General features: G+C 41.9%; 1 protein-coding gene across 2 annotated transcripts in view; it reads right to left on the bottom strand.

Moving 5' to 3' along the window:
* MINDY3 (MINDY lysine 48 deubiquitinase 3) overlaps nucleotides 1-12,753 on the bottom strand; it is a 33,412-nt gene extending 20,659 nt beyond the window's left edge. The window contains exons 1-5 of one of the 2 annotated variants that reach the window (XM_083467564.1): nucleotides 12,475-12,753; nucleotides 12,014-12,262; nucleotides 5,677-5,756; nucleotides 4,967-5,024; nucleotides 3,902-4,075 (exon numbers count right to left, since the gene is read on the bottom strand). In XM_083467564.1, the coding sequence (XP_083323690.1) occupies nucleotides 3,902-4,075; nucleotides 4,967-5,024; nucleotides 5,677-5,756; nucleotides 12,014-12,110 (409 nt within the window). In that variant the 5' untranslated portion in view covers nucleotides 12,111-12,262; nucleotides 12,475-12,753. Of the gene's footprint in view, nucleotides 1-3,901; nucleotides 4,076-4,966; nucleotides 5,025-5,676; nucleotides 5,757-12,013 lie in introns of both variants that reach the window. The other variant, XM_083467565.1, reaches the window with a different exon arrangement.
* Nucleotides 12,754-12,786: the final 33 nt, after the last annotated feature.

Here is a 12,786-nt window from a genome sequence, read left to right as displayed (position 1 = left end):
GGGCTGTTTTTTTTGCAGCAAACAACACACTCCATAAAATGTATTAGGGCTCTATGGTTACTAGAAAAAGAATCTGTTATAGTTTAGTTTCATCAGAAGTGTGTAGACAAACAAGGGAAAGTCGCTGACTTTTCAGCTAACAGTTTTTCCCCATATCTGTTCTTTGGGGGATGAGGAAGAAACCACAAGTCCTAAAAATTTATATAAAGATATTGCCCTGGGTCATAGTTTTTCAGCCACAGAAGACTCCAGTATGTATGCAGAGAAGCATGTGAATGGGAAGGTAAAAACTGCCAGTTTTCCCTCCCAGCAGCATCCCTTGTGCCCTTTGGGAGGCTGCCACCAGAAGGGGGAGCTGAAAAGGCCTTGTGAGGAACACTTTTTGTGGTACTTTGCATATATTCCTAAATATACATGCCTTTCTTCCTACAATAAGTTGTGGCTTCAAAATTGGTATGCATTGAGGAAAATGAAATTTGAGTAAAAGTCAAATACGAAAAACATGCCTGACAGGCAAAATGCAGGCAGGAGATCTGGTGTTAGTGTAGAGAGGAAAGAGAGGAAGCAGAAAGCTACAGGTGTTTATTTTCCTTACAAACTAGCAGAAAGTATTCTGTATAGCAAGTTTCAATATTACATCCCATTTTATGAACTCAAGGCCAATTTCTACACTGCATTTTACAGTCACTTTGTGCAACCAGGAACTCAAGTCAAATCCCTCCCTCAAATTTAATTCACTGTATGACAGAGACAGCAGTGTGAGAAAGAATACCAGGCTAAATCTTAAAAATGACAATCATCTTAAAAATACTATTCATACCTTTACAGAGTGTGTGTGTGTGTGTGTGTGTGTGTGTGTGTGTGTGTGTGTAAGAGTGGGTGTTGAATGTCTGTCTATGTCTACAGGGCTCCAAAACCTGAAGGAGAAGTGGGGCCACACTTTGGCCCCAACCCCAAAGCTGCATGCCTCATCCCTGCCTTTCATGAAGGCATCTGAAGGGAGCTACAATCACAATAGGGCATTATGTTTTCTTATTGCTCCAGTTTTGTAAGACTGTTGAATAAATGCTAGTTATTCAGTACTGGATATTACTTGTAACCTTATTCCAATAGGTCTTTTCTGTCCTATCCTGCCCTTTGCAGTCCCTGTGTGCCCGCCAAATAACTCCAGAGGGTTGGGAGACCCTCCAGAGCAGATGTGGATGTCCCATCACACCTACTGGTGAGACACTGGAACTTTCCTAAGATTTGAAGTGGGTTTCCACTACCCAAAGTCAAAACTGAGTACCGTCTGCTGGTGTTCTGAAAGAGTAAGCTGTGGCTTATCAAAACTGGAAGAGAAAGCTTCCAAAGTTCTTCTTGTCAGCTTTGCCAGAGTGGAAAAGCAGCATGTGAGCAGAGTGGGAGGCAAAACTCATTCACATGCTAAGCTATGGTGTAGCATTACATATCTGAAAAAAGAAGGAAGGCATATAGGACAATGTCCTGGCAACTGCTACTACTTAAAGGTCTAAAACTGATAAATGATGATATTATCAATCACTTCATGGTTACTATCAGCAGCAGGCAAGCCAAAATGCATCCAAATGAGACTTTTGGTTTTGGGCTTGGCTACCAAATGGTGGTATTCAGTACAATCTAAAGTACGGTGATGAGTCATAGTGAATACAAATTACCTGGGACTGCCAGAGAGCCTACTAGGTGGCGGAAGCAGCAGTGGCAGAAACAGCTTGCCATGACCACGGTAAATGTTGGCAGTGGCGGTGACAACCAGCAAAGCCTCGTGGTGGCGCCACAATCAGTGGCAACTTGCGAGGCCTTGTGGCGGCAACGGGACGGGGCAGCTGTAGCAGCGGCAGCCTGCAAGGCCTCGCGGTGGTGGCACAAACTGTGGTGGCCTGTGAGGCCTTGCAGCAGTGAGAGTGAGTGACTGCAGTAGCAGCGGCGGACTGTGAGGACTTGCAGCAGCGATGGGAGGCAGTGGCAGTAGTGGTGGCGGCCTGCAAGGATGGGAGATAGCAGCAGTAGCAAAAGTCCCTGTTGCGATGCGTTTTGACTTGCCTGCTGATGAAACTGTATGTGTGATGATTGATAATATTGTCATTTAACCGCTTTAGACCTCTTTAGTAGCAGCAGTTCCTTGGACATCATCCTGTTTGCCTCTGTATAGTTCCATCCTTATTTCTGACATTGTGGATGATTCCAATGTTTAACTAATGATGACACTGCAGTGTTTAGCTGATGATATTGTGAGGTTTAGCTGGTGATAACATTGCAGTGTTTAACTGGTGAGTTATTGCAATGTTGAGAACCAGTTATTGCCTAGCCCTTACAGACATTTTGATTCACGATATATTGCCAGCTCAAATATTATGAAACAATGATCAAACTGGTTTTGGACGATATGTTGATGTATCACCCAGCCCTACTGTAAGGAGCAAGGGCAAGTCCCATTATGTGAGCAGATGCCCACCTGTGTAATGTGAGATGTCACCAAAAGTTCCCTATATTGAATAAGTGTGGGTTTGCTTGTTGGTTTTAAAAGCCAGACTCTTTGCATGTACTTAGAACCTGATAATGGATACTGAATACTTGTGTTACCGATATTTATTAAATATGTGCCCATTCTGTTGCAATTAAATCAGGAAAGAATAGAAAAGTACAAATCACGAGCTGCTGAAACTAAGCTGGTAAATGTCACACAATTATGCAGAAGCAGATACCAGTGATAGGAATGTGGTGTACTCTTTTACTAAAAGGTACCCATAATAGGACTTTTCAGAATGTCACAGAATTATACTGGTTTTCCAGCATTCTCTTTTTTTAAAGTAGCTTTTTAAATAAGAATATTTCAAAATGCAATGACATGATGATAAAGTGTATTTATGTGAGGGGGAAGGTTCAATTTCTCCTTTTATTTTTATGACCCATGTATGAATAAATTTACTTACTTAAGAGAAAATGTTTTGGCAAGAATATCAGAACACTAATCACATGCAAGAGTCTTTAAATTATTTCTTGTCATAGCAACTCTCCTCTACTGACTGCCCATTGTGAATGACCTAATGATATCATATTAAATTGACTGCAGGTGGAAACTAAACAAGTGTGTTAAAATAACCCCAAGTAACTATGGAACACACAAGGGTAGTAAGATAAATTTAACAGCGAAAAGTCGTTTCCAAATCATTCACACTGGTCCTTCTCAATTAAATATATATTTAATAGAACTGACAATTGATCAGTCGATCAATCTTATGCTTAATAAATATTAAACTGATGAAAATTTGCATATGAATACTTCTGAAATTCTTAAGTTATGCACGTGTCACATGAAGCAGATAGAGGAATGTCTGTTCAATATTATACCTCACACCTACAGCATTTCTAAATTATTGTATCAGAAAAACATTGCTATACAGTCTGATGCCTGATTCATTAGGGGAACCATTTTATTAAGTCAAAATGTGTTTATATAATCCAAATATTATAAACCTAATATTCAATAGCTAAGGGTTGCCTAGCACCATAAAATGGGATGCAACACTAGGCTTGAGTGTTTGTCAATGTCCTTAGATCAGGGGTGGCTAACCTGTGACTCCTCAGATGTTGTTGAACTACAACTCCCATCAGTCTGAGCCAACATGGCCAATTATCAGGAATGATGGGAATCAAGTTCAGTGACTTCAGGAGAGGGGATGCTGCACAGGCTAGCCTACCCTGCCTTAGATTAATGGCACTTAAATGAGTCTGTATTGAGCTTAATTTATGAAACTGAAGAACAACTAGTGCCAGGATAAGAGATCTGGTATACAATAAAAAGCATTCTTAAAAACAAAATAAAGCTTGTTAACAAAACCAAAGCAGTGTTCAGAATCATATTACACAAGGCATATCTTACAAGGCTGGTCCTCTTGGTGGCTTGATTCAGCAGAACTATCAGAAATACTAGCAGTTTCTTCAGCAGTCCTTCCTCTTCGCCATGTTACCAAACAGTATGATTCTGAATTATCAGAGGAAGCCAGTTCCAAAATATCACTTAAGGTATGACAGAGGAGATTCTTCTGCTCTTCCTCTGAAATATTCAAAGTCAGAACAAACACAAATTTTGACAGTGAACTTGCATGCAAAACATCTGGCAATGTTCCTACTACTCAAGGTTTTCCTTAAACCCTAGCAGCTTTAAGGCAGGCTAGGAGAAGGATTGGCAACTGGTGGTTTCCAGGTCAAATCTATATCTTGAGGCTACCTAGACCCCTAATCTACCAGTCCAATTTTTCTACTTAATTCAGCAGGAGGATAAGAGTAGGAAAATGGAACAAGGGAGGCATGATGCGGAGCAGAAAAGATCTGTTTACAGTTCATGTTATGATCACAATACAAATGAGTTCAACCTTAAGAGCCAGTTTTTCTTTGCATTTATAATTTGACAACTTTGGCAGATTCCAGTTCACTGTTTTTTCTAGGGGGGAAACTAAACATACACACAATTTCTACTGAGCCTTAGAAAATCAAGGGTAATGGGCAAAGGTTCTTTATTCATCACAGTTCCAAGTGCCTCCACTTATCCCAATTGAATACAATGATCAATGAGGGTAAGTCCACCTTCTCCAGTCATAAGATAAGAGAAACAAGTTCAGCAGAAACAGTAAGACAAACTGCGTAGTAAGAATAAAGAATATACAGTGACATTTCTGCTACTTGCCTAATTTACATGACAATTCCATTTGCAGGATTTGGACTTTCTTAAGCCCCACTTAAATTTTGTAATGCTGAATTCTATACCCTCTATTTCAAAACCATCAGCAAATAATGCATTTGTACACTAATTGTAACATCAAATTACTGCAGAAGCATATTGCTAATAGCTCATGAATAATAGTGAACTATAATTTAGCTTAGCACTGTGTAATTTGCTGGCAAGTACTATATCAAAACCCTCTTGTGGAGGTAGATTTATGGTTACCTTGACATTGTCTCCAGGTAGATTTCTCACAAGTAAAAAGCTTCTTCAGAAGGAATGCCTTATATTAAAGATAACATTGACATATCAGATATGTATGATTTGTTCTTCAGTGGTGCAAAGTTCCATTTTCAATATCAGTTTAACTTCTTTTAAAAAAAATAAAATACATTCCTAGTTACAGAAGGCCTTTTCCCCTATGCAAAGGTACAATTTACTTTTTTGCTCACTATCTCTAAATTATTTACATAGCTACGGGATTAGAAATTGCTTTACTATAACAGCATGATAAATTTTCTCATGCAATTATATCATTCTCTCCGAATCTTACAAATGTTTGAAGCATTTGATGGCCAATGTAGAGGACTAGATATCTGCCCCTATCTAAAACATGAAATGAACTTTATCAAGAGTTAAGTGCTGCAGGAACTCACGGAACAGGTTAGTTCTCAGATCTGTATCTGCAACTGATTTAAGTAGGCATGTTGATTTTATGTATTATGTTAATGCTGCAGACAACAGTGGCTCAAAACAGCAGCACTGGTAGTGTTCAATTTGTACTACTTCAACAGAGAATAATCACCTAAAGTAAACCCAACCAATATATATTTGTCATAGTGTTTACTTTAGGTTTTCACATAAGCCAAAGGACAGAAGGCAAAAATAGGTATGTTTCAAATTTACATAGTTTCCACAAGCTTCTATAGTATTACCTGAATGGGTGCAATCACAGCGCAAGGGCCTCCTTCAAATTGTTCTAGTGCAGTTGATTCTGATTCACTAAATACAAACCCTAATAGGAGGAAACAAAATAATGGGTTAGTTGTTTCCAAAGAAAAATGTCCATTAATAGAACAGTCTTTCATACTTATTCCTTGTCAGAGTCAAACTGAGTTCTGAGTTCTACTTTCAATATTCTGTCTCTGCCTAATAAAACTCAAACAACCCTGCTCAGTTCTTTTAACGGTAGCAATTCATTGTACTGATGCTTTCAAGAAGCTGCATCAACCCCAGCCTAATTTTCAGAGTGGTAGTAGGTAATTATCATTTCCTAGTGTTTATATCCTTACTTATCCTACCTTCTGTTAGAAATGTGCAAATGTTATTCAGTCTGGCTTGGCAAAGGCCATCAAATCCTCATTCCAATACAAGTGCTGCAGTGACAGGAATACCTTTATTCTATCTATCTATCTATCTATCTATCTATCTATCTATCTATCTATACACACACACACACACACACACACACAAAAAAATTCATATATATCACTACATTTCTTCTTAAACCAGAACCTAAGCAAGTTCCAACATTGTAAAAGAAATCTTTTTCTTAATGTTTTAAGAAAAGGTCCTAGGGACAAAGTATAAATAAATGACTGGGGGCGGGGGAGTGGAAACCTACATGGTAATGTCCATATACTGATGGGCGGGTGAGAGGACACAGTCATGGTCTCATCAAATGACTACCTTCAACTGGGTTCAACAAATAATAAATTCCATCTGAACACAGATATCCTAACTCCCCAATGGTACATTCCAGCCACACACAGAAACTGTGCTCTGCAGTTTTGCTCAATTTTGTATTGAACTCCATGCACTTTCTAGGTCATATTCAATCTAGAGCAGTGTATTGCTTTGACACAAACGAGGTATTGGAGTGAACAGAGTGTACAAATATGTCGCTTTTGCTTAGCTTTTCCAGTAGCTAAATGGAACCATGAAACAAACCAAAAACAATGGATACAAGTTTCATCTGCCATTTCAATATAATGGGTGAAGGGGGTATTTTTACAGGACACAAACATTTACAAGGATACTGTAGGAAATGGTAAACAAGTACAGTCATCTCTGAAGCAGGTCAACATAAAAAGCAAGACTTGCATGTAATTCCAAGGACTCTATGAACTTTTTACAAACAAACAAACTTGCATTGAGCTCAGCAACAGCTCTAAAATTGTTATATGAAAGGACAGCAAAACAAGGTCAGGTTTTCTGACATAACAATAACTGAAGCTTATATTAACACAAAGGCACTGTAAAGCTTGAAAGCTTCTATTCCAGTCCAAGCGAGTTGCTGGGGTGAAAGGGGGTGGGAAAAAGCTGCAATAGAACCAAAACCAGAAAAATCCAACTTAGGGAAGAAGGAAGTGAAGAATAAAATATATTAACCAAGTCAACAGAACAGGTGGCAACAGCCATCTATTTAACAGACACTGCACTCTGTATTTGTGACAGAGGTGTTTATCCTGTCTTACCAGAAATCTTCTAGCAGGTCACACAACTTTCTCATATATCACAAAACAATTTTTCCATCCTGTGCAAACACAGAAATTGCAGCTGACTATACCCCCAGTCACTCAAGTTCACACTGTCTACATGAGTGAGTACACGAGAATGTGATTTATTATGTACACAAAAGGACCAGGGTGGTGATCAAAATGTTTTTTATCCAACCTTTGCAAAAAGAAAATTCTTCTTCAAATTAATTACTTAGCTGGGATTTCTTCAACTTACGTTTCTTTCTTATTGATCCTTCAATTATAGGCACAAATATTTTAAATTATAACCAAACAAGCTTGCACTTCTGACCAAATTATTTCAGTACAGCCAGCACCGTATTTTTCGCTCTATAAGACGCACCTAGTTTTTGGAGGAGGAAAACAAGGAAAAAAATATTCTGAATCTCAGAAGCCAGAACAGCAAGAGGGATCTCACAAGCATCCTCTGTGTGAAAATTATCTCTGCTTGTGAAAATTATCAGAGATCGCAAAGAAAGGAATATAAAACAACAACAAGAAGATGAAGAAAGTAATAAAGGACTATCTGGATTGAACTGGATAGAACTGTTTAATTAAGGCAGCAATATAAGTAATGTTTGGACTCGTTCGAAGCTTGATGTATGGGTACCCCCAACAAAATTTAAAATTCGGCTGTATAATTTGGAACTAATATGATTTGGATAATGTGATGGGATTGGCCTAATAAAATTTATTTAAAAGAGATTTCCTGTCCACTGTTGCCAGTGTTTTTCTGAAGGCAACATGGAGCCCTAACATAACCCTAATCTGCTCATGAAAACAAATTCATTGATTAGCTCCTTAAAACAGACAACTGCCAGAACATACTACTTGCCCTTCCCTTTCTTATCAACATATCCAGCTGCCAGGTCCCTCAATCAAACAGACTTTAATATAAAAGCACTGGCAGCAGCAGCCAAACTACAGAACCTAAGATAATAGCTTAACAATAATAAGTAACATAGTTACAAGCACATATAAGCTCCAAAATGTTAACTGAGCATGCACACACACAGAGAAATGCAATCAATGCAATACCTGTTTATAACGTTCCTCTCTATGTAAAACAGGAAAATAAATTTAAAAAGCTTTCGTGTGCATGCACACTTCTTCAGATATCTGGTATCTGAAGAAGTATGCATGCACACAAAAGCTTATACCCAGAACAAACTTAGTTGCTCTCTAAGGTGCTACTGGACATTAATATTTTTAAAAAATATATATATATTTATTTCGACTGCGTCAGACCAACACGGCTACCTACCTAAATGTAAAACAGGAAATAAAAGGAAAACAGCCGTTCCCAAGAGGGGACAACATAATGCGTGATTATTGTTTCAGCAGCCAACACACAAAGGAGAGCAGTTGTAGAAAAATAAAGGACAAATCACATTGGTCTAGAATGCATATCACATTAAACCATAGTTTAAACAGGCTGTAGTGCTACTGCGCACTGCTCAAAGTTCCTGTAGTGTTCTTCTCCTGCTCCTAATGCTCCACAGACAAAACAAGCCAGAGTCTGGCCTGTTATCTAAACCCAGGCTCATTGCTTGTTTCTTTCAAACCAACCATGAACAGAAATCAAGGTTTGTTCTTGGTTTAACCCTCATGGCGTGGCTTGAGAAGAACAAACCACAAGCCCAGGTTTGAACAATATGACAAGCCAAATTTTGGCTTGTTTTGTTTGTTGCGCAGCAGGAAGATTGAAGGAGGACCACCTTGGGAACCTATGAGCAGCATATACCATCTCACTGCTCATTCACATTGAACCACAATCTATTTTTAATGTGATGTACGAAGTAGGCCACTGGAAGCAAACAGGAGCATTTCTATAACACCAACACATTTTGAACATGGTCATAACCACAAATGCATATTTTATTGATGATGAAACATGAACTGTGGCCAGAACTGAACTGAGGAGAGCAATTAGCAGCAGCATTCTGCTGCAAGAAGCCAAACTTCCAACTAATCGTTCTTCTTCTCTTCCCTCAGTTACCTTTTATTGCAAAACAAATTATTTCATTAGAGTGGTTTGCCATGCATCTGAGATTCAAGTTGATGGAAATGATGGAATGGGCTAAGACAGGCTTCCTCAACCTCGACCCTCCAGATGTTTTAAGACTACAATTCCCATCATCCCTGGCCACTGGTCCTGCTAGCTAGGGGTCATGGGAGTTGTAGGCCAAAAACATCTGGAGGGCCAAGGGTGAGGAAGCCTGGGCTAAGATATTGTCAACCCAGAAACAACAACTTTAGGGAGTGCCTTTTTTGTAGATTTACCAAGGAGTTAGTTACCTGGGTACAACATTTGGAATGGTGGAGACGACAAGAGTAACTACATATGTTACTGCCCAATTAATTCATTTAACATGTTTACATTTCCATTTAACTTATCAGTGCTACATGAGCATATACTGGCTAGGTCGCACCAGCAGCTATTTTAAATGGGCTATAGGGCTGAATCATCTTGTGGTGTCCACAAAATTTAGCAATTTCCAATTACAGGATGGCATTTCTAAAAGGACATTATAAAATATTGTCAAATGAAAAATACAGAGAAATTAAAATGAGGACCATATTAACTTTCTAGAAAGATTACATGGATGATTCCTAAATGCTGTTTTTTAGAGGGAGCTTTCGGTGCCATGCCCAAACACAGTAATTATTATTGGATAAATATTTGCACTTCATTGTTTCTATTGCCAGTGCTGTAATAGGCAATTCAAAGCTTTTATTAACCTCTTGGGAATCAGTAGTATGGACACAATCCATAATTTTTTTCTACCAAGATCACAGCACATCAACTTTTAGGTTACAAAAAAAAAATCTCCCAAAGCAAAACAGAATGAACAGAATAACTTGCAAGGTTTTTATATTCATTATTCATGGACAAGCTGTTGATAGCAGTGTTTGCTATCAATGCAATCAATGCTGCACCATTATATGCATAGAGTAAGCCAAGTCAAGCTTAGAGGAGAGGAAATGTTGAAACCTTTTTTCTACATATTCCACAGCAATCTAGACTATAAATGTGAAATTATACTAAAAGAATATCACATCCCAAGTCCATGCAGTACTTAGAAGAAAGCCTTGCTAACAAATCAAAAAGTATTTCAGATTCTTGGGCAAGAGCACCAATTTTCCAGCTCTGTGAAACCAGACCAAAAGCACAACATGCAATACAACATGGCAGAAATTTATCAGAACAACTAATGGTTAGAATGACCATCTTAAGGAAACCCAGGACCCTTAACTTATACACATGACGGAATAGCACCAATGTTACCCAACCATGTAGGATAGTTATTACAAATAGCAATAAAACTGTGCTGAACATAGTAGCACTGTTTACAGCACAGAGTTGGGAGAAAATTACTAGTTTGTTCTTGACCACAGGCAAAGGAGCAGCAGATGTATCTTGTCACCTACTGGGTTTAGAGCTGGGTGATATCAGCTTTTCAACATCATGGTGTATCGCAAACCAAACATCGCAGTTTGGTGATATACCGTGATGTTGAAAAAACAAGATGCATTGGCTTCTACCCACGAGACACCAGGTGAAACTGGCCCAGCTTTCACCTTGAGAGCTGAGGCAGTTTCACCTAGGATCGCAGGCTAGGACAATGCAGATTGTTTGTGCCGCTCAGCTGAGGGGAGGTTCCCCCCCCCCCAGCTGAGACAGCCCTAGTGCTCTCACCACTCATGTGCCTCATGTGCGAAGCATTGGGGCTCCTTTGAATGCCCGCTGTGGGGAGTGGCAAGCGCGCTCCCCTCAGCTGAGCAGTTGCAAAGAGCCCCCACCCCGCTTGCAGAAGCCAGTGCCGGGCTGGGGGCTCCTTTAACTGCTCGACTGAGGCAGGGGCAGTTGCACACTCCTCAGTTGAGTAGTTTAAAGATGCAGAGGGAGGAACAAACTGTATTGGTGCCTCACCAATACAGCTTGCTTCCCCCCCTCTATCGTATGAGGGCAGAGTGGGATGGCGGTTTCAGTCAGAGATATAGGAACTCTTGACTCCCTCCAGCAGACGCTGCTAGCAGAGGGACTCGGGAGCAGAGGCGGTTTCACCAGCGATATACTGGTGAGTGAAACCGACATCACGGTCTGCTCCTCATACTGGTCCTGGGCAATATATCACTCAGGCCTAACTGGGTGGCAAATACACCCTTTCCCAATAGTTAATATACCAAAGACTTTTACAGACAAAGAGAAAGGGTTTGCCAACCTTATGGTGCAAAAGATATCCCCAGCTCATACATAGATAGGGTGGGGAGGCAAATGGCACATCTTAACAGCTATCATGATGACTGTGCCACCACTAGGTATATTTGGGTCCCTTCCTGCCGATTTCAAAACAGGGGTATAACAGGCAAAGGAAAATGTATCAAGGGGATAGAATATATCTCAGCTCACTACTTACAGTGCAAAAAAAGGGGGGGGGACAGAAGAGCAAGAAGGGTGGAGATCCCTTATTCTCCCAAGTCACAAACCACCCACCTCTCTGCCATGATGCAGTTCAAGGCTGGGCCAGCTGGGAGCGCTTGTCATGCCAGACACTACCGACGGCATCACGCTTCCCACCAGCGCCTGGACGAGGAAAGGGGGAGAAGGAAAGAGCACAGGGGTCCAAAGGCAAGAAGAAGTGTGTGCAGGAGGCGGAGGGAGGGGGTGTGAAAGGGGAATGTGAAAGTGAATGAAGGTGGGAGGGAGGATCAGCGATGCGGGGGGGGGGAGGAGGAGGCCGGGACGTACCTTGTGCCCACCGGCAGAAGATGGTGTCGGCGAGGCCCTGCGTGCCGGGCTTCTTGCCCCACACCAGGTGGACGACCTCCTGCCCCAAGTCAGCCATGGCGGCGGCTCCCGGCGGCGGCGGAAAGGCGGCAGCGGCGGTACAGGCGACGGAGGGGCGGCGGCCAACCTGCGTTCGCTGAACATGGGCAGGAGGCGGAGGAAGCGGCGGCGAGTCTCTCGAGCGGCCTCCTCACGAGGCAGCTGCCGGGCCTGAAGGGGAAGAAGCGGAGGATGCTGAGGAAGGGGGTCAGGGGGCAGACGGAGGCCCAGCGCCGCCCGTTGAGGCGCTTCTCCCTCGACAGAAGGCCGCGCCGCCTTCCCCCCGGCTTCCCCTCAGACGCCGCGCCTGAGGAGGCCGCGCTTCCCCGCGAGGGGCCGCCTGGACCGACTCCCCCGTCGGCGTCGCGGCTGCTTATACTGACCGGCCTTTCTGCTCTTCCTCCCTCACTGCTGCGCGCGCGCCCGCCTGCCTCACCCGCTCCCTTCCTCAGGGCTCAGTAGTAATACTGAATGGTGGGGTTGGGCACTACGGGCAGCCCCCATTGGAGCAGCTCTTTGACAAGCAAGCACCCCGTCGAATGGGAGGCGTCGAAGCGGGGCTCACTTTGTCCCCCCCGCCCATCCTGACTCGGGGAGTTAACAACACGGTCAGAAGCGGGGCGGGGAAGGGAAGGGATGCACACAAACACGCTCGGCCGCACGCCAATCAACAACAGGGCTGGCTGTGATTCGAC

The sequence above is a fragment of the Podarcis liolepis genome, assembly GCF_965112155.1.
Source record: "Podarcis liolepis genome assembly, chromosome: 12".
In the NCBI taxonomy this organism is placed as follows: domain Eukaryota; kingdom Metazoa; phylum Chordata; class Lepidosauria; order Squamata; family Lacertidae; genus Podarcis; species Podarcis liolepis.
Note: the sequence above shows the minus strand (reverse complement) of the source record. Positions and strands in the feature narration are given on the sequence as shown.